The 20,192-nt window shown below is 36.4% G+C and overlaps 1 protein-coding gene across 1 annotated transcript in view; it reads left to right on the forward strand.

The window, feature by feature from the left end:
- Window positions 1-20,192, forward strand: part of ZDHHC14 (zinc finger, DHHC-type containing 14) — a 51,961-nt gene that overhangs the window by 17,389 nt on the left and 14,380 nt on the right. The window contains exons 3-5 of the mRNA XM_009585974.1: window positions 10,065-10,202; window positions 14,222-14,270; window positions 19,109-19,211. Coding sequence (XP_009584269.1) covers window positions 10,065-10,202; window positions 14,222-14,270; window positions 19,109-19,211 — 290 coding nt within the window. The remainder of the gene's footprint in view (window positions 1-10,064; window positions 10,203-14,221; window positions 14,271-19,108; window positions 19,212-20,192) is intronic.

Here is a 20,192-nt window from a genome sequence, read left to right on the forward strand (position 1 = left end):
TAACTAAACCAATGCAAAAATATTCCTACTTCACATGCATACAGATATTTAAGTAACTTATGGTTGCAACTCATTACCAATATGACTATGCATTCCTTTTTACCACAAAGTTCCTGAAGCTTTTGCTGCATAGTTATAAAGTAACTACAGAGACTATGTGATGCAGGAATGGAGTCTTTCTTCAAACCAGCACTCGCTGCTCAGAAAAAACAGTATACTACTTTTACGTAAAAGTGTTTTATGATACTGGGCAAATGAATGCAGCGTGAAAGACAGGTTCTTTCATTTTGTATTTTCTATTGATGTTTTTCATTCTGTAAGGAATCCTTAGCAGCATTTTAAATATGTAAGTATAAACAAAAATATATTCATCGTTGTGTTTTCCCCCTTTTGAATTAATCCTAACTTTCTAGTTGTCTAGTAAGCATATCTGTTACTTGATCTTGTTTCTGATTTTCGTATCATCACTAAATTTTTTATAAATGGATACACAGTATATTTAGATAAAAATACGAAGAAATAGCTTTAAAAAAAAACCCAAACAAATTAATTTGAGTTCTACCTATAGTAATACTTCAAACTTCTTTAGCTTTACGATATTTTCATCGTAGCATCCAGAAAACTTTGGATTTTCATAAAAATGCAGTTTGTTGCATTTATGTAATGCCTTCAAAAATTTGGTTGCCCTGAGGCAAATATCTTGGGTGTATTTCTGACTTAGTTTCTTTAACTGCCTTTGTGGATGGCAGTTGGAAGTTAGTCCCTCAAAGGTTTTCTGTGTACCATTATGTTGCTTAAAAATTATAAATGAATTTAAAATAATGTACACATAAACACAAGAGATAAAGACTAAAAAAAAAAAAATAAACACAGCAGACATAAAATCTGAGCATAAATTCAAGCTAGTTATTGCTGGGTTTTGATAAGAGGTTTTGATTGCACAGTGTGATGCTAGTAAGAAGCCAGTGATTGGGCTTGCTTCTGAAATTACCAAATGACCTTTTTTATTTATTTTTGATGATTTTAACATCAACTGTGTAATTTCCATTTTTGTTTTGTTTTAATAAATGTTTGTCTTATTTAATTTGATTTCTGTCATAAAAGCTGAACAAGACGCAGTTGACTATTTCCAAACAATTTATTTAAATATAGTACCGAATGACTAACAAGAAACAGCAAATAATGATTAGCAAGCAGTAAAGCAACTTAGTCCAATAATCTAAATGCCACAATTTTGCTTATCAAGTGAAGTAACTGATTTCAACTAAGGCAAAAATCCAGTATGGTGGAAGAAGGGATCCACTGTTTATATTAATCTAAGAGAATATGGCCTTTTTATTTGTTTCAAAATCTGTATATCATAAATTTTTGTGTGCCTGATGGATAAAGATAGCTTCTCTTCTCCAGTTCCACTGTGTTTCTTTCAACACATGATTTTTTTTCCACACAGGATTCAAAGCTCACATTTTTGAAATTGGATGTCACAATTTAACTTTGAAACGTTTAGTTTGATTTTTCAGAGATCACTGATGAACATGAGAATGGCATACTAAGTTAGACCAAAGTTTCAGTTCATGCAGTAGCCTGTTTCTTGCCATGGCCAGAGTGGATCCCTGGGGAGAACAGCAGAAGCATGCGGGGATGCTTCCTGCATCTCAGAAATTTTCAGCACAGACCTTCTTGAACCCTGGGGCATTATCCCTTTCTTTTCAGTAGCTCTTGATGGATCCTAATTGGCCTTCTTTGTACCTAATATAAACTTTTTGGGATGGAGAACCAGGATGCCAGTAGTGCTGAAGGTGCACGTACCATACTGGCATTTTCTACCGATGTTTCTGTTTTCTGTAGGAGATAGGATTCCTCTCACTTGTAAGTCTGACTGCTTTTTTATAGATCCTAAACATGAGACCAAGTGTCAAGATTTTGAGAGAAGTTTTGACACAAAATATGCTATATTAGAAGCCAATAGACACCCCCTTCCTGGTTAAAGCATTGCTTCTGTAAAGCACTTCTCCCAGGCAATTTATACGCATGGTCTTTTGGTTTTGACCGGACTACATTAATTGATTTTTTTGAAAATACAAGGTGTTATGTACCTAGCAGTATGCTAAACAGCAGAATTTGAATAAAATAATTGTTTTTAAAAGTAGTTTCCCAGATTAGGCACCGGTGTTGTGAATGTATTTTCTTAAAATGGGGAATTAATTATTACAACACACGTAACATATGACACGCAATGTAAGACAAAGAGTGAAAATTACCAGTGTCTTCTGGGAGAAGCTCTTCCCTGTACCACTCCAGATACCACCATTTTCCAGCCTGGAGAACACAAATTACTTCAAAAACAGGCTGAGAGATGGCATTGTAACAGTTTGGTTTTTGTAACACCGACACTGTGTCTGAGAGTAATTTTCCCAGGACTTCGTGGTCCTTTATAATCAGTGTGTATTTACTTGAATGTCAGGACTCTCTTTTGCTTGGTTTTAATTCCATTCTGTAGCACTCTTCCTTCGTTACCTTATTATCTCCCTTCTTGCTTTCAGTTCCTTTTCATGACCTTTGCCTATTTCTTTTCTTACATTTCCTGCAATGAAGAGAGTACAATTTTCACTTCATTTTGGGGCCTGATTTTTGAACCTGTTAAACCTTAGCTTCGGGTCTCTTGAAGTGACTCTTTAGATGAACAGTTAAAACTACAAAGTTGGCTGCTATGTCAGGGGTTTTTTTTTTCCCCTTTTCTTTTCTTTTTCCCAGTTTTTACATGTGAGAAATGGCTTTGGCTCTTTTTGTTAGTGCTACCTTTTTGGGGCACCGGCACTTACAGAAGTGTATATTATTTGTTTATGATTGTGCCATCTATATACTAGATGTACTTCAGAAATTCAGGGAGTATGGCATGTGTGTCAAAGAGTTTTTAAGTCTAAGCCAAAGCACTGGGAAATATGGCAGAAAGTCTCTTTAAAAAAGGTAGTAGTATTATAGGTTACTTCAGAGAGAGGTTGCAGCTTACGTATTGGTCTGCATATAAAAAAAGCAGAGAACATCATAATACCCAACTGTGTAAATGAAGTTGTAAGCCTCACATGTCAGAGTAAAAATTAAAGAGAGAAATTACCAGGAAAAAATAAAAAAAGAAATACTAGGAACCTAAGAAAATAAACAAATATTTACATTTGGTGTGATAACAGTTTGAAAGATGGTTAAGGAATTCAAAGGCAGATACAAGGCAGCAACGGAAGTGTGTAAAAAATGTGCTTTCATGGAGAAAAGAGAGGAGGAAAGCCATGAACTTTGTGGATGCTGATACCTGGTAAGGATACCATGTGTTCCCTAGGAATGAGTTGGGCTTTTAACTCTCTTCCTCCACGGTTGGGTGTGTGGCTGGCACTTGTTTGGTTCCCAATGTGTGAAGGTATTGCATTGACAAGAATAGGTATGTAAGGAGAGATGGTTAAGTAGTGAGGTCCTTTGCTGTGTACTCTTCATACCTATCAAAGAACAGTCATTCTAAACTGCCACTGCTGCCTTTGAAAATGTCACCATTAATGTGCATGCAGTCAAAGGGGTTTGTTGTTAATTAGTCAACATTTATTATTGGAGGTATCAGTGAAGTGAGGTATGTGACAATATAGTTTAATTACTATGAGCTATCCTAGGGCAATGGCTGGATGTTTTCCTAATAAATCAATTGCTATTTTTATTTAAAAAATTAAGCATGTTTATTTTCTTTTTGTGAATAACATTAGTCTGCCACTATTGAAGTTGATTAGCGTGGAAAAAGTTGACATTGCAACTGATTTTTTTAAAAAAACCCACCCAAATAGCTTAGCTGTCTGGGACAGTATTTAAACAATTGTGAGAGTGAAATATTTGTTGAGTAGCCCTTGTGTTTGTGTTTCTAATTGACTTTTTGTTGTAGATCTCCATGCACATTAATAATTTATTTCATTAATAGAAGCCCATCTTTCCCAGTGTTACATTGCTGTTTCAGTTTGCATCACCTTGTGATTAGTGTATTGTCCAGCATGTAATCTGGAGTAAACCTTTGGTGAGTATTTCCTGAATGTAAACTTGAGGCTAGAAGGCTCTTTCTGTTCCATTTGGTTTTCTTGGGGTGTTTTGATTTGGGATCAGAGTACAAAAGTACTGAAGCTTGGTGGTTTAAAGGATCCATTGTGCATTGTCCATAACAGATGTTCTAAAATAACGTCAACATACATATAAATGTAACTTGCAATCAGCCTTTAGTTATTCACCCTTTTTTTCATATAAATTTCTACTCTGATTTCATTCCACAAAAGTAACAGCAAAGGCATTGTCAGGGGAATGACACAGGTGAACGTTGTGTAAGTTAAATTGATCCATATATTTGATTGCTGTTGCCAATTGATGGCAAGTCCTATCAGTGTTTTTTTAAATATTATTAAATAAATTATTTTCTTGACTATAAAGGATGTAATGCCACAGTTATATTTGCTTTTGTGCATGCATCCATGACTCTCAGCAGGCTGTTGGGATTGGACTGCTGTATCTTAGAAGAAAATAAATACTTGTAAAAATACTTGTAATAATAATACTTGTAATAAGTATTCCTTATACGGACTTCTAAAAACCTCATTTGTTTTCCTAAACATTTCAAGAGCAACCAGATTCTGAAAGTACCATTTGTCATACAAAATATCAAGTCAATAAGCCTGAATAGATGTGGTCATGTCATGACATCATAGTCCTACAAAAAGCTGTAATTGTCATCATTATAAATATGTGCAGATGTGTTGGTATCTCTACATAATTGTTCAGTGTGCGTCCACGACAATGGACTTTGTAGTCCTATGTTGTACTGCTACTACCAAAAGTAATTTTGAGTAATGCTTGCCCAGTTGGTTGAGTTGTAATGTGATTTTTTGATTGACGCAAGATTTGAATAGCGGGCTGTTGACTCTTCCCAGTCCTGGGTTGCATGTTTGCGTGTGTTAAATAAAGATGGTAACATTCAGTGAATGCCTTAGGTTTGTATCTTTGCCCTACAACGCTTTACTTCAATGGGATGGAAGAATTAGCAGGTGAATTCTAACTTTGGAATCTTCTAGTAATATGACCTAGATATTTTTGCATCTGTAGACTTTTTGTCTTTGAGATCTGCCTTCACATTAAGCTTTAGAAAATGTATGTTGGCATGCAGTGATCCAGTCGAGCAAAGGAAAAAGGAAGCAGTTCATAAATAATGATAAATGTTTCTGAGATCACAGTGCGAACAGACAAGAAAAGCTGCAAACTGAAGAGCCAAGCTGGCCTACAAATGTTCCATGTAAAAATGCTTTTTTGTTCCTTGTAAATTATAAAGCTTTTATTAAACGCTTTGAAAGAGGAAGGAAAGCACTGGGGTCATTTTGTACGTGGTTTCCTGGAGTGTAGTGATTGAAAAATGGAAGCTGAACATTTAAGGGTTTACGAGTCTACATGCTGTGCTGTGGAAAAGTGGAGATTTGTCTTTGGTTTTGAGCAGCAAGGAACATGCTTCGGTGTGCCTGCTGAAGGAAACACTCTCCATCTATATAAAATGGGAAATGTTCTGAGTTTTGTTTCTATCTGAGATATCCAGCAGTTAATGTTTCTTAAGCAAGTTTTCAAATGTACATATTTCAGGAAAGGTAAAAACTGAGAGAAATGTCTAAAGTGTGATGTAACTTGTATGTTCTTCTGTCATCCAGTTAGCATATATTATTAGGTGAGTGTTAATGAGACCACTGAGTCATGCTGACAGCTTGCTGCTTCCAAAGGGACAGTATCTGAAATTCATCCTCTTTTTTTTTTTCTTCCCCCACTTGTGTGATTCTCTCCTTTGTGCCGTTCACACAGCCCTTAGTAACACATTGGTAACAGCCATTGGTAAGTCAGTTTTTCTGACTAAGCAATGAACAAAATAATTCAATTTTTTCTTTCCTGCAGGTTCAGGGAACTGACCTGACTCAGCAGCAGCTTAGACAATGAAAGAAGGAAGCGGGATGAAGTGGCAGGAAAGGCAGCATGTGACTATCTCTTTCACTGCTGCTAAGCTTTTAGATTGGCTTGGTTATCTTGTGAAGTCTCACCTTAGGGTTTGGTTATGGGGGTGCTGGCTATCCAAATTCGAAGTTGATTATCACTTGGGAAAGACTAGTAAAATAAAGTCACTGTTGCAGGTTTACTTGACAGCTCTTGAGGTTTCCTACCTCTTTGGTTTTCTGTGGTCTTTACAGCAGCATTTTTAGTCTCCATTTACCCATCTCCTCCTTTCATTGATACTTCACCTTATAAACTGTTCACACATTTTCTCAGTCTTTTTTGTTTGCTTCAGCTTTTGTTCTCAGACCCTGAAAAATTAATCGAAACTGGATTTCTTCTGCAGTCCTGATAAGTGTTAACCTGTAGTAAGGTTGGTGTTACAGCTAAGCTGAATTAACACTTAGCTGCTTCTGAAAGGGTCATTTCATCCCTTCTCTGGCAGTGTGTTCTCACTGCTTCACTTGGGCCAGCTTTGGTGTTTGTCTGATACTGTGATGAGCTGGTCTGGGGAGTTAGGCAATAGAAAATTAACCATAGTTTTAAGTTCATCTGGCTCTGTCAACCAGTTCCCCACAGGCTAAAATGAACACCAGGCTTGGCCTAAGGATGGAAAGCCATAAACACACAGGCAAGAGATTGTTCACAGGACTGCTAAGAGGGGAGAAGCTGGGCCATCTGTTTTAGCAGTATTCTCGATTAGGTAGACATGACTGTAACGTCATACCACATTCTGAAGGCAAATACCTTGCTGCTTTCGCTTAAAATTGAGTGCAGGAGGATGATCTATTGTAACTTTTCTGTCCATGGGATGCTTCCATAGACAAACTTTTCAGCCCTTGCAGCTTTCTTCCTCCCTTATTGAGAGTTCCAATACAGTTTTTATTAACAGGAGTTTGTATTACCAGTGTTTTGATTCTCTTCATTTGCCTCAAAAATTTTTACATTCCCCTTGTCACAAATGTATGATTGAATACAGCAGCATGTGAACTATGCCCTATAAATTTAAACCAGAACTGCAGTCATCACCTCTAAACAGTCTGTTATTCTTCATAACAATCAGTTGCATTTGTATTTGCTCTGCATTTTAAGTTTACAAGGACCGGAATTCCCAATTTTTCTCAGCATCAGTAGTTTTTCATTTCTCAGTGAAGGTAAATCTTAATTTTGCTGCCAACATTGTCCAAGCCAAGTAAAGATGTCAGGCAGAGCTTCCTTTTCCAAATCATTGGTTGTTCAGTTTGCAGGCATCTGAAGTGCCAGAGGTGAACCTAAAAACATTGTGTTATTTCTTCATTAATACTTATTAAGCCATTAAGTCTTTTTGTAAGGAAGAAGAAACAGCTCTAGATTTAAGAGAGTTTATATTTAACAGCATTAGAAGTTTCTGCTTAGTATGTGTCTGTTCATTTTGCTGGGATTGGCTTTTTTCTCTTGCGTTAACAACTACCCAGAGCAGCTCACAAGCTGTAAGGCTATTATCTTTAACTTGCGTTTACATATTTGTGCTCCACTGAGTAGAATAATCCCTTGCTTTTTAATATACTGTTTTGTGGCATATAGCATAAATGTCACATCCCTTTCTATTTTATGACTGAGAAAAATGAGGCCCAGTTTATTCATTCATAACACTCATGTAAACCCTTTAATACTTCTCCTTTTTCATTAGAGTTGATTCAGATTTAACATTGTAGCAGTGTTTTTCATATCCAATTAGCCTTTTCTGTCCATTTGTGCTTTACAAACATCTTAGGTAGTTACTTAGCTTCACAATGATTGGTAAGGTATTGACCAAGAATGCAGAGCCTTTCAGTTTACCAAGAAAGTTTGAAGACAGAAATTGGGAAGGAGTGACAAGTAGGTTAAAAATACCAAGTCAGTCTTTAAGGAATATATATGTACGTATATAAATGTATGTGTGTTTATAGATAAGGGTGTGTGTGTATGTGTGTGTTTTTATGTTTGTCTGCATTTATCTGAATCTATCAAATAGATGTCTATGTCTACATATATCTAAATATTGTTTCATGGCTAGAAACTGAGCTTTATGTCAATATAATTTGTTGATTCCATAGAAGAGAATGAATGTGTATATACGGAATTTGTCTTCCAAAGACGTGTCATGATTTTTTTTTCTTTCCTGAAGCAGTAGGGTACAAAAGTACCCTAGGATTATGCTCTTTAAAAGGCTCTATAACTGTATTTTTCTTTGTGTTATTATTTGCTCATGTGTTGTATTAGATGCCCATTAAATGACGTAAAGTGTTTATCAGAACATAAGGACTCATTCAGAAGCACAAATGTAAAAATAAGCACTGTTCCAATGCATTGTCAACTTACTTTGGGAGTACAACTGTATTGCACTGAATAAAGGTAGTATTGCCTATCCTTTTAGATACCAGAGTGTTTAGTTCTTGGTATTCTTAGCAGTACTCATTAAACCAAAGTATTTGTGAAGCCTTATTCTAAGAAAGTTCAGTAACTTCACCTTGAATAGCCCCATCGGAATTTGAAACAGATTTATGGCAGAAACATGTGGTCCAAACAGCTGTCACACAAAACCATTTAAAAAAAGCCCTGAAAGTCTGGTGAACTCAGAAATCTGTTGTGCATGTTGTTTTGACTTTTTTTTTTTTAAATGAAGATAATCCTAAATACGTCCTTCAAGGAAAACCTCTAATGTAGGTCTTGAACATAAAGCCATAGCTAAAATAAACTGGTGTGCTTGGGCAGATGTGCATTTTTAACATAGGGGTTAAGGACTTCAAATTTATAGCTCGCCTTTCCTGTGGAATTACAAATAGTTTGATACTGTACGTCAATGGAGGCATAAAAGTCACAGAAAACAAAACAGGATTTGGACAAGGATCAGAGAGTGAGAGGGAGTCAGCATGAGAGCATCTGTCTTATGTTATGATCTTGGATTTGATTAAAAAATTTAAAATTCTGTCAGTGTAATCTCTCCAAAGCGAAGTTAGGAAATGCCATTTTGTTTCCTGACAATTGCTCTGTTTCCATTACCCGGCATCCTGGGATGGGAAGAGGGGGGGTCCAGGCTGCCTGGGGAGAAGCAAAGCAAACTGTTCCCTCTGCCGCTTTCCAGTGCTGGGGCATTTCCCCTGTGTTGGGGACACTAGTTTCTGACCCACCCTGGCCTTTTCCTGTCTCATTGAACAAGTTAATCTCTCAGGGAAATAAAGGGAAAGGGTTTGGTTTAGTAAAAAGAAGAGGGAGCCTACAGTGCGAAGGGTAACAGAGCATTCAGATGACATCTACCAATTTTTGTACCATGTGCTTTACAGAAAATTTCTGCAAGATTGAAGAGATTATTAAAAAAAAAACAAACCAACCCCAAACCAAAAAAATGTATAAGCAAATTTTACAAGACTGTCTGAATCTTAAGCCATTGAAAAATGGCTTATGTGAATGGTTTTGCTATTTTGAATGGTTTTGTATGGCAGTGTCAACTCTAAGTGGAAAAATAGGTGGTCTGGAATGGAGAATATTTTGAGTGAAACAATAAAAGGAAGTGGGAGGGTGTAAATATTTCATATACTATAATGGATAGATGAGATGATAGTAGACATAAAAGTCAGAGGTGTGATTATGACAGATATAAATAAAACAACATAAAAAACTCCAATTTTTAGTAGAAGAGTCACTGGAAGAAAAAAAATCCTTATTTTGAAAAAATAAAATCGAATTGAGTTGGTACCGCTGCATGTGACAGTGGATAAATACATGCTTATTGGTCTGACTGCACAATTTATCACAATAATGCTGTTAGTTTAACAGAAGCTCACCTCAGCCATGTTTTGATTTCTTTAAAAGCTGTAAGGTTTCATTAAAATACTCCCTTTTTCTTTTCTATTTTTTCCTTTCTAAATAAGAATTTCTGTGTGGCTAATTTGCAAATGCCAGTTAAATCATGAGTTTTAATATCGTATTCAGAGAGCTTTTTTCAAATAAACAGCATTTTATTAATTGTTTTCCATTTTTTTTTCTTCTGCCTCTCATTTCAGAACGGTTTGATCACCACTGTCCCTGGGTAGGCAACTGTGTGGGGAAAAGAAACTACAGATTTTTTTATATGTTTATTTTATCTCTGTCCTTTCTGACAGTCTTTATATTTGCATTCGTTATCACCCACGTCATCCTTCGTAAGTATGCTGGTGAAATCAGATTACGTATGTAGCCATTTGCTTGAGTTTTTTATTTTTAAGTTAATCTTTTGATCATTCAGGGTTTGTTTATTTATTTATTTATTTGCCTTTTCTCTGAAGCTTCACAATCCCCAGTGAGTCCCATTCTGGTCTGTAGTAGACCCTGGTCATGGTAGTCATTGATCTAGTGCTGGCTTTATCTTAATACAGTGTTAATTTTCTTAATTTTTTTTGTCCTTTTATGGACAGTTTATTGGAAAAGCAGCACACATACTGTATGTCCAAGTATACAGATAGTATCATTTTCCCAAAGAACTTTTGTGTGCTTTTTTAACTGTAAGAATGGGTCACTTGCCATCCAAACAAACAGGTAAATTGCTAGGAAATAGATTGGAGCTATTTTACACTTTTTGTTGTTTGCTGTTTAGTTTTACATCTTTTCCCTACCCTATTTTTAACACAAGTTACTTTCATTTGCATAGACATTCTGAGAATAACCAATGTATAATGGAGTGAATCAGATAAGCTATAGGAAAATGAATATTCATGAGTTTGATTTTTATTTGTATTCTGGATTGGGTTTGAGGAGAGTATTTTCAAGACTCTTTTGGGTAGCGTCTTTTTTTTCCACACACATAACAAATTTTGTTAGCTCCTATATGATGATGATGATGATGATCTAATTTATGGTGATAGGTTATATGACTTGTCTTGAAAGACCTTTTGTATGTTTTGGGGGTTTTTTAACCCACTATCACTAGGAAGCTTAAGAGTGTTCTATCTTTTCACTAAGTATGTAGGCTATTGCCTTGAACAGTGGTTCTTTAATCATTTTGGAAATGTGATCTTTTTATTCCTTTGTATTCCATATTACAGTGGAAGCCTGATAGAAGTAATAATTTCAGTTTATAACACATTTAGAAAGCTAACTTGATAATGGCAATATTTAGAGAATGCTTTACTGAAAAATATGCCAGATTGTGCTCAATTTCCTAAATTACTTACACTGTGCAAGGACAAAAATTTGTATTTTAAAAAACAGAACTCCTCCTCTTATTTGTGCTTCATGAAAGAAGGATAAGAGCACTGAGCGGCTCTCCTTTAGCTCAGAAATCTAGCATATAGCTAGGGGCACTTAATTTTGGGGGAGTCTGGATCAACAAGTTGTTCTCACTGCCAGATACAGCATTTCTAATATCAGTTGAAAGAGCAGAGAAAAGATGTATATATTATTTAAAAAGGGAAAAGTAATTATTGGAAAGAGAACACTTTCCATTAATATTCAAATCCTTGAAATTTATTTGGGCATATATGAGCATATACATGCACACTTTTTACATTTAAGAAGGAAGCATGGGGTTTTTTCTGTCATCTGCTAGAATTCAGTAGTTGAAAACACCAGTCTGACAATATAAAGCTACTTTTGAAGCTAGCCTACCTGTATTTCATAAACAGTACAGTGCTTTTTTTTTTTGCAGTTTCCAGCATATGAATTACCAATATTATGCCAATATTTCATGTTCTGTATGTCAAGTGGAGTTATCCAGTGGATTTTAACTTTGTAGTGTCCATACCTAATTCTAAGTGTGAATTTCTCAAAGAGCAGAGAAATTAATTGTGCCTCTGTGTGGTTGAGCAGCACTTTAGCACGGTGTAGGTCTTACAGATAATGTATAGTAAATGTTAAATGCTGACTTGTTTAAGTATATCAGCTATAAAACCTTCTCACTATGGAGGTTTATCTACCTTGGATGAGACAGGAGAAACCTCCCTAGTTCTAAAGATTGTTTGGTCCTCAAAGGCAATGGGAGCAGGTATGAATTGTGATTCGTTCCTCGATATTTGTTTGCTACATTTGAGCTTCAAGCCCAGCTTTCCAATTTATCTACTATAATCTTGACTGTGTCCAAAAAAGGAGTTCTTTACAAATAAGGTTTCTTTGTCATATTGATCACTCCATTCTCTCTGTGCCTACCGTACTACTAGAAGTCCTCATGTCTACCTCTCTAATAGTTACCACTCGGCCATTTTCATTCTGTTTTGCAGCCCTGCAGTTCTCCAGCTGATGCTAACCATTAAGCAGGATTCTCAGTTACTTAATCTGAACCTTTGCAATTGGCATAGAGTGCTTTGTGTTAGTGTGTCTGAATAAAGTCTCAGTTTTTAGACTGGGACTATGATCTTGCTGCAGTGTTTCAAAGTCATCCATATGTATTTCCACAAGTTCTGGCAAAATTCTTGATTCTAGAGGAAGTCCTGCTGACTTAATCAAATCCTGTTCTTAGCTCTTCTGAAGACGATCCTAGCAGGATTACCTTCCCATCAGCAACACTTTATTCTAGATATCCTGTGTTAGACCGAATGCCTTCTGACAATATCCTTTTAGGAAGGGACCGAGGGATATTTATAGCAATTTGTAGGCATTGACCTTAAAAAAAAAAAAGAAAAAATCCTTTATGGTTCATCTTAATAGGGAAGTTCTTTCTCTGACCTTGTTGATCACCTAGGAAAGCTGTTTGGTTTTTTTTTGTTTAATATCTCTTGATTTAGAAAAATTGTTGAAATCTGTTTGATTTTTAATAAATCTTGCAAGCTGGCATTTTTATAATTTTTAGTGGGCATAAGTGGTGACGAGATATGAGAGATACATCTTAACTTTTTGGGTTTTGTGGCCTTACTTTTGAGGCATTCATTGGAAATTTGCCCTTTCCAGGATTAAGAATGTTTGCACATTGAAGATGATAAAATTACTTTGTAAATCAGATACTTTAAAGGTATTGTCTTGCAAAATTTTATTCCATCTCCCCAAGCTTAACGCATTTTCAATAATAGTGCCTATCTTCGCCTTACTCAGCTCTGTTTGAGGCATCAGTATTTCAACTGTATGTTGCAGTGAGGAACCTTCCCCTTCTGATGTATTTGGAACTGCTTGGAAGAGTGTGACCAGCAGTAGGGAATAGAGATCACACGTACCTGCTGCCCTTGCCATTAAGGATCCTAAAAATAGTAAGAAGGTAGGGGAAAGTTCCACTAGTCTTGTGCCAGTTATGAGAGTCTGAAAAGGCTTAGAAATACAAGGTAAGTAACTTTGCCTTTTTAATGGCAAACAGTAAAATTGATCAGGTAGGTCTAGAGAATATATATGTGTATATACACACATATATGTATTTTTTTCTTTTTTGTTTTAAAGGCAAAGTTCTCTCTTCATACAAATCTTCAGATGAGTTTAGTTAAGGGGAAAATTTTTGTTGTGGGAAAGACTTTCAACCTGATGCATTTAAACTATTTAAATTATAAAGTAAAATGCAAACTGTGTGCCTTATAATTTATGCAGCATTGAGTCAGTTTCTACAGCCTAATTCACTTGTTGCATATTTGTCAGAAAGTTGTCAAATTGCCCTTTTTGTTGAATATCTCATGGTTGTGGAACCCAAGTGGATGCTTCTGCATCTCTAGTTCATTGGAGCATGCTGCTCTTGAGCTCTTTTCGGCTAGTAGAAATTCTCTTATTTGCCCAGAGACAACAAGCACCTATTAGAAAAACCTTCTGTGCAGGTGCAGTAGGAGCAGGATTATAGTCTAGAGAACTTGGGCTGCTTCCAGAACAAAGGAGGGAAAGTTGAGAATCTGGGCTTATAGTATAAATTTTTCAAAGTAAAAAAGTTGCTTTGAAAAATAGTATTTCAAACTAAAAAAGTAGCTTATATTTTTTTGTTTCCTTATTAGACCTGAAAAGAATAGGAATAATCAGAAATCTTGTTCATGTGAAAGCACGCATGCATCAATTTGGTATGACTGAGAAAATATCCTGCAGATGTTAGACCTGATAACTTACCCAAGGTTTTTTTTCTGTTGTTGTTGCTGCTGAGCAACATAATCTCAGATTTATATTAGTAAATGTGTTCTATGATTATTCAGTTATTTAATCTTCAAATATTAATTTTGTTAACTATGTTGAAAACAGCCTGTAGTCCAATTTCTTACTGAGCTGGCAATTTTGGGTTCTATTTCTACAGGTTCTCAACAAACAGGGTTCCTCAATGCCCTGAAGGACAGTCCTGCAAGATATCCTTTCACTAAAACAAATTGTAGATCTTGTTGCAAAATAACATCTGAGATGTGTTTTTGCTTGTTTTCTTGCTGTTGTTGGATATGTGCATTTGGGACTTGATCAGTTAAGGATTTCATCACTTCCTGCACAACAGGATTTCTCACCGCGTTGGAGGTAGGAAAGAGACTATAGCCTGGATTGGTTATTATTCTTCATCTTTTGCAGAGTAGTACTCTTGACAAAGGTCTGTAGTTTCCATGTGTGATGGAAATATGTTCCATGTATTTGTGATGGAATTCATAAATATATATCTCACTATACCCATGCCATGGTTTCATTTAAAATATTAAATAAGTCTTCTGCTTTTACAACAGAAAGTAACCAAAATGGCTGATTCTTGGGTAGAAAAAGTAGATTGTGGAACAACTGAAAGTATAAGCTGTCCCTGAAGAGTTCAATTCCTGAAAGTATTCTTATGTTTGTTTACTGTTTTTAGAGAAGTCATTTTCAAGTATCAACTTCTGTTAAGTTACATAAAAATATACACATGCATACACAGGGACTGCTGTTGTTGTTCAGCCTGGAGAAGAGAAGGCTCTGGGGAGACCTCATTGTGGTCTTTAGATATATGAAGGGGGCTTATAAAAAAGACAGAGAGACTTTTTACTAGGGCCTGTAGTGACAGGACAAGGGGCAACAGTTTTAAACTGAAAGAGGGTAGATTTAGGTTGGCTATAGCGAAGAAAGTTTTTACAATGAAGGTGGAGAGACACTGGAACTGGTTGTCCAGAGAGGTGATAGAAGCCCCATCCCTGGAAGTGTTCCAGGTCAGATTGGATGGGGCTTTGAGCAACCTGATCTAGTGAAAGATGTCCCTGCCCATGACAGGGAGGTTGGACTATATGACCTTTAAAAGTCTCTTCCAACGCAAACCATTCTGTGATTCGGTTCTGTAAATACTCCATATTCTTTTTGTCATTTCATGGGAGCTTTCATGAAATGACAAAAAGAAATGAAAATGAAATGTTTCAATTTAATTTAATTTTCATGAAATGAAAGTTTTCTACTCAGTGAGAATGGAAAATATTCCTTTTTCCTGTCTGAAAGCAGCTAACATGATGGAAAGATGGGAAGCTGACATAAACTCTATTTAGTTTCTTCCTTACGTTTCTGTACAGGCTGTAAGCTTCCCACTCCTTATGTATATGTTTTGAATGGTTTGTCTGAATAAGCAGTTTTCACCTCTCACAAAGCTACTATAAAAAGAATTCTTTCTCATACTTGTGCTGAGGAAGAGTCTTTTGTCCATTGTGCCTCACACAGTTTGCTCTTTTCCATAGAAGAGCAGGAAGAAAAACCTCTTACTCTGTCATTCGCAGTTGTGCATAAAGGCAGACCTCTTTTTCCAGGTAGTTTTTCCAAGTATCGAATTCTCCAAATTCTGCAGGTACGATTTTGTGTGTGTGTATGAGTTCATCAGGTAGAGTCATTGAGCTATAAACTCCCTTTTTAAGCAAAGCCACTGTTCAGGGTTTGTTTTTTTTTACAAATGATTTTACAAAGCACAAACAAACTGTTTTAAATAGCACAACAATAGCTTCCAATTGAAACAATTACAATCACTTCTTACAAAAGATGATTCTTTCAAACTATTTTCAAACTTAAGAATAGCTTTCAATTGTCCTTAAATCAAAAAGTAATTGATTATACATTTGAGGATCCTCGTACAGGAACAATGGGCTGCTTATTCATAATTTGTATTCAGAGATGTGCTGAATTGAAAGGCTTAGTAGCGCATCTTGTAGAAATGGCCTGGTTTGATAGTGATATGTTGGACAATTTAATAGCTTGGTACAATCCCTAACAGTAAAAATTAAATTGTCCAAATAGTATTGGGAATGCTGCTTTGGGGCAAGCCAGTCAATTCAGGCACAGAGTACATTGCCATTTCTATCTTGCTAACAACCCTGTGTGAGATACCAAGGGAGTGTTACACCATATTATGCTAGTAAGTTTTAGGAATATATTGCTTTTTAAATTTTATTTTAATTAATGGATTCATGTTTAATTAACGGAGTCATGATAATCTAATGTAAACCACCCCTGCTATTCTAGAGATCTTTTGATGTTGGTGTGGGGAACTGAAAGAAGTCCCTTTCAGTGGGGAACTGAAAGAGGTCTTGAACTGAAGGGAATTCCCTCTTTTGTCAGTAGGAATTACTGTGTGGAGGGAGAAACTCGCATTTCAGGACCCTCTTGAGTGCGATCATGGCGAGGAACATCCTGTCAGTGGTGTGCTCAGTCATCTGATGGGGTTGCAGGAAGCCCTTTCTCCCTCTCGGTTTCCCCTTTTCTGACCTGGTGATGCTTCCTCTTAGTGTGTAGATGCTTCCTTGGTGTGTAGATTCTACCCAAGAGTGCTCATCTACAGCCTTCCTTACGATTTCTATCCTCTCAAAGCCTCTCAAAGTTAGGTGGACTTGTATTGTGCATAATGTTTTGGGGCTGTTTCCTTCTTTTACACCTTTCTGAACCCTCTGCTAACAACAGTCTACTTCCTTATCCATTCTCCCTCATTCTTCTTGCTTTAGCTGTGGCTGTTGCACAGTCAACTGAGACTGAGTTCCTATCTTGTGTTGGTTTGACTCTCCACAAAGTTTGAAGAGGAGATGAGAGGGAGAGAGTACTGGACATGCTGCTCAACAATGCACTTTGGTCATCCTGCTGCTTTTGGAGCAGATTTGCTCAGAATGCAAATGGCTCTTCTCTGGCTTTTAAACCACTTTGAGTGAAGTAGGTTCTAGAGGAAGTTATACAGACAATTCAGGTATTTCCCAATTCATTAGGTGAGAGCAGACCTGCAATCAAGACTCTTCACTATTAACTAATATTAGGATCATTTATCGCAAATACGTATGTCCATCCATGCATTTTCAGTCTGTATCTCTGCATAATGGTGAGGAGCTGTCATATTTCTCCTATGTTGATAGGTTCAGCGATAAGGATGGGTTTGTATGTTTTAAGGCTGTGTCCTTGTTCTGGAATATTTTGAGTTGATGTTGTCTTGGAAACTGACTTCACTAAAGGTTCGCATATGGTTAATATACAGATTATTTTTATCCTATTCTTTTCCCATTGTCTCGTTCCTACTGATTTATTATATCTCTTTTCCTAGGAACCAAAGCCTTTTCTGCTGTTGATTCACATTCCCTAAAAAAATTTACTATTGAAGTGTTGCAGAAAATAATGTTCTTAAAGCAGACATATTCTGAGTTCATGGCTATTGTGTGTAAATAAAAATATATATAAATAAAAAACTATGGCAGGATGCTTTCTATAGAAGGTTGCTCTTTATGCTTGATTATATAAAGTTTAGAAGCAACTTTATGGTCTTATTGCTAAGATGATGACTCAAAGAGTTAAAGGAATGATATAAACTGTAGTCAGTATGCAACACTGAGTGCTGACTGACTTTCCTAGTACACCAATCTCACTTTTAAAGCCTGGTTATTTCTTTATGGCATTTGGGTTATGCAGTTTATAAGGAATGAAAACAGAGGTAGTTTGAAAAGTTCTAGTAGTGCACCCACACATGCATGCGCACACCTTCGCTACCCTCTTGGAGGTGTGGGTGCTCTTGCTGTTTGTGTACCTGTGCTGCTCCCTACAAACACGCAGGTGAGAAAGTATCCCATGAGCTCACATACGTGTACCTCAGGTGCAAGTCCCTATAGGTTGTACCCCATACTGGCAGTCTGCTGTCTGGATGCAGACTAGTAACAGCGTTTGACAGGGAGGGTGCTCTGTCTGGGCTAGGCAGATGCCAGCAGAGTGATTTGTGGCTGTACCAAACCAAGTTTTGACTGCTGCTGTTCCCACTTCAAGTTCTCTTCTGCCATTTTTTGTGATTTTCTTACAATTAAGGCTGTTGCCTCCTTCAAAAAGTCTTTTTGTAATTCCTCAGCTACTGTTTAATAGCAGCACAGTGAGCTGGGAGTTGATAGTCTTCCTCTTTAACTTGATAAGTTTTGGGCAAAAGCTGCTGAGTTTTGAGTATACAACCCCACCCCAACTATATACACTCACTTAACAGGAGTTGTTATCCAGGCCATTTGCCAAGGCTGGGCCATTCAGGCACCGCCACAGTTGTAATGTAGAACATATCCAGTTATTAGAGGGACTTGGGAGAGCAAGTGGACTTTGTATTTTACTTGGAATAGTGCACTTTGATGCTAGTGTTAGGATCCCTATCAGCATCTTAACTTCAGTAACAGAAGAAAGACAGGAGAGTCTAGCAGTTAGAACATACGACTGAGATGAAGTTTACTCAGTTGTTATTGTTGCTACATGTATGAGCACAGATCTAGAACCCTTAGTCCTGGCTCAAGACTCCCATTGTGCACTAATATTTGTACAAACTTATCTGTTCATTCTTTGCTATTCGGCTAGCCTTGGGTTACCTCGACTGTGTTTGATCTTCCCCTCACCCTATCAGAACTGTTACTGTTTCTTAATACAAGTGTGATGACTTTTACAGGGTGAACATGAAAATTTGAATTTCAGCAATTAAGATCAGAACCACTCATCAGTAATTTCTAGGCTTTTTCAATCTACAGAGCCTTAAATATTTGCTGGTGTAGATGCTATTCAGTGGCCTGTACACTAAAGCCTACTGACAATAGGCTTGCTTTTCTGAGTTTAATTTTTGTTGACCCCTTCGAAGTACCCCAGAGATCTCAAGGGACTTGTGGACTATAAGTTGACTACCTTGAATTTTATGATTGTAACTACTTGTTATTGGATATAATATTTTTTTTTTCCATTTGCATATATTTCCTTGACTTTCAATTACTGTGCTGGAAGCTGTCGTGTGTTTTTTCTCAGTATGGTCCATTGTTGGCCTCTCAGGTTTTCACACGTATTTGATCAGCTCCAATCAAACAACAAATGAAGATGTAAGTTCATGGCGTATTTCTACATATATGTTTCTAAATAGTAATGAGGAGGTTTTTCTCTGTTATTCTTAGAGAAGTCATACATGCCTGCATAATTTTGTAAATCCTCAGTAGGAAAAAAGGAAGTAACCTGGTCATGCTTGATTCAAAATATCAGAAGAGATCTTTTGGACTACATTTTTTGTGGCTTGAAATGTGCTGGTTACATAGTGTGTCCATTATGATTTACACCCACAGGACCTGTATCCTGAAATAGGAAAATGTAGAAGAGAGGAGGCAAAGAAACAAGTATATTTTATACAGTAGGAAATAACTAAATAATTTTCAGTATCTCTTGTTCACTGGGAGTCCTAAATATGCTTTGACTCAAAAATTGCTTACCGTAAAAATTGCAAAATGTGTTGAATTCTCAAAACAAAAAATTTCATCCTTTGTTTTATTTTTCCTTTGAAATTTCTTTGCCAGTCTGAGGTCTAAAACCTCTGGCTAGGAGGATATAATTAATTTAAAGGTCAACTTTCTCATTTCTACAGTTGTCCTATTTTGCACATAGGTTTCTATTGTTTTGAAATTATGTTTAGCTGTGTGTGGAGATTTCATGTGTCCTCCCTTAACTAAAAGGAGAAATACAAAATGAATGAAAGGAGAAAATAAAAAAAGCTAGGTAGCTAATGGTATAGAAAGCTTATTGGAATTTAGCAAGTAATCTACCAAATTACTGCAAGCTTAAAATTATTTTATTGTAATTTTCTGTTGTACCTTTTTTCATAGGTATCTAGCAAATATAAAAATAGCATCTTTGGAACTGTCAAACACATGTTTTGTTATTGTTTAAGGTCACAGTTAAAATTATAAATTTTACAATAAATACCATTCAACCAGAAAAAACTTTCCGAGCAGGCTCAGAATGAAGTATCCGAGCAAGTAGTCTGACTTTGAAGAAATCTACCTCATTAGTAAGACAGATGAGATAGTCTGGTA

The sequence above is a fragment of the Fulmarus glacialis genome, unplaced genomic scaffold (assembly GCF_000690835.1).
Source record: "Fulmarus glacialis isolate BGI_N327 unplaced genomic scaffold, ASM69083v1 scaffold11279, whole genome shotgun sequence".
NCBI classification, from domain to species: domain Eukaryota; kingdom Metazoa; phylum Chordata; class Aves; order Procellariiformes; family Procellariidae; genus Fulmarus; species Fulmarus glacialis.